Source organism: Sinocyclocheilus grahami, unplaced genomic scaffold, assembly GCF_001515645.1.
Source record: "Sinocyclocheilus grahami isolate Dianchi unplaced genomic scaffold, SAMN03320097.WGS_v1.1 scaffold9646.1, whole genome shotgun sequence".
Classification (NCBI taxonomy): Eukaryota; Metazoa; Chordata; class Actinopteri; order Cypriniformes; family Cyprinidae; genus Sinocyclocheilus; species Sinocyclocheilus grahami.
Genome location: NW_015512753.1, coordinates 1 through 2021, shown reverse-complemented (window position 1 = coordinate 2021; position 2021 = coordinate 1). Strand labels below are relative to the sequence as shown.

The window sequence follows — 2021 nt, the reverse complement described above, 5'->3', positions numbered from 1 at the left end:
CCAGCGACTTAAGACTGGTTTTGTGCTCCAGGGTCACATATTAGATTAGATAAATAATTCACACAGAATTGAACTTCATTGTCTTGAATAAAAAAGAAATCCACAAGCAGCAAATAGCAACAGATAGTTTCCAAGACAAAACACTTGAAGAGGTTATCCAAGACTGTTTACAAATGACAAAATAAAGCATTTTCACAAACATAGAGAACTAGAAATCTGTAAAATGCTTCATTTATTTAAAATTATCTACACAGCTGACTACGCAATTCAGCCAATGTTTAATTAGCATTCAGTTACTTTGTAAATATTTGATTGCAGCATTTTATTTATTGATTTAACATTCATGACATTAGTGATATACGTATATAACTTATCAGAGGGGACATTAAGCAGTACAACCGTTTTTAAACTGTGATGACAATAATGCATGTTTTTTGAGCACCAAATCAGCATATTGGAATGCTTTCTAAAGTATAAGACTGGAGGAATGGCTTTGCCATTCTTTGCCATCACAGAAACCAATTTAATTCAAAAACATGCAGAAAACCGTTATTTGAAATGGCATGTTTGACAATATTAAAAACGTTCAAAAATCTTACTGACCCAAACCTTCTGAATGGTAGTGTGATAGAAATTGGCTGACAGTGACCGTTTTTGCCTCTCAGTTGCTTAAAGATGAGCATTTCACAGTTTTCGATGCACTCATCACTTGCTATACTCACAGAAATCACATTTTCTTTAATAGAAATTAAAACAATAAATTACATTAGAGCAGATTGGAGTTGAAGTCAAACCTTTAAAGTTAGGCCTGATCCGAGCATCATATCCAGATGTTTTTCCCATTAATTTATCCAGAAAATCCGATGGTGACATGGGCTTCACACTGCTGCTGGGCGATTTCAGCTCCTTACTAAACACACACATGGGAAAAGTAAAAAAAAATACACATCAGAACATCAAATCTACACCTGCCTCCAACAGATCATCATAGAGAGCTGCTTTTACAGCGGGGTCCAAAGTCTAAGACCACTAGTTTGAATCTTTCAAAATCTTAAACTTTTCATTTATATTCTGGTTTCGTTAGCAACCAGATCTCACTCCACCATTTATATTGAACAAACGACACTCTTTGCATTAATGGCTTCCTTTTGGTCTTCAGAAACTTCAATTAAGATTTGGATTTTAAATGACCAGATTTACATTGTGGGCTTTTGGACTGTATATGTGCGTGGTTTATTAATAAGTATGCTCTCTATGAGCTCTTTCAGTTGTTCATTTTAAAATTCACTGTGGCCAAAAGCCTGTTATCATTCCATTATTGACTGAATGCTTTGGAAATAATGTATGCCAAATTGAAATATTAATGCTAGAGGGAAATCTGGTTGCTAACAAAATACCTGAGGAGTCTACTTAAACCCTTTAATAAGGCTTTAAATGAGCACATCAGAACATCTGTCTCATGTTTTATTAAAACTCCTCTCTACCTGACACGTTCTGTCTGTTTCTCTGTGTGGCTGCAGTATAGCGGTGACATCTTTATTGCCTTAAACCTAATTGCAGGTTGTTGTAGGTGTTAATATTTTATTAAAAAAAGAATTCAGTAGAAGTCCAAGCAGAGAAAAGGACAGCACTTTCTCTCAAACGCTTTGAATCTTATTCCATATTTAGAGAAATTTTCCGGTCCAGTTCCTCTTCAATTTCCCTGTCTGTTTGTGAGCAGAACTGTGGCAAATCTGATTTGTGAAAATATAAAGTCCGTCTCACACAGCTTATAGGGAGTGGAAATAAGACACAGAATGAATGCATCCTCAGGTGAGACTTACAAGCCCTTATTGTCATTCTAAAGAAACGTCTCGTTCCAGATAGGGCAATAATAGTTCTATCTCATTATGTGGACTTCAATAAATCTGCAATTTCAGTAACAGTGAAAATGACTTCAGACAGAGCTGTCTCTATGTGTCAGCCTCATACTTCAGAGACCCAGATACATAAAGCCAACAAACACAAACACACACACACAC

The 2021-nt window shown here is 35.6% G+C and overlaps 1 protein-coding gene across 1 annotated transcript in view; it reads right to left on the bottom strand.

Moving 5' to 3' along the window:
• The window catches only part of LOC107578302 (glycine receptor subunit alpha-4-like), a gene marked incomplete at its 3' end in the record, with an annotated part of 6967 nt that extends 6043 nt beyond the window's left edge, over window positions 1-924 (bottom strand). The window contains exon 1 of the mRNA XM_016264269.1: window positions 795-924. Within this exon, the coding sequence (XP_016119755.1) occupies window positions 795-924 (130 nt within the window). The remainder of the gene's footprint in view (window positions 1-794) is intronic.
• Between the last annotated feature and the right edge of the window lie 1097 nt (window positions 925-2021).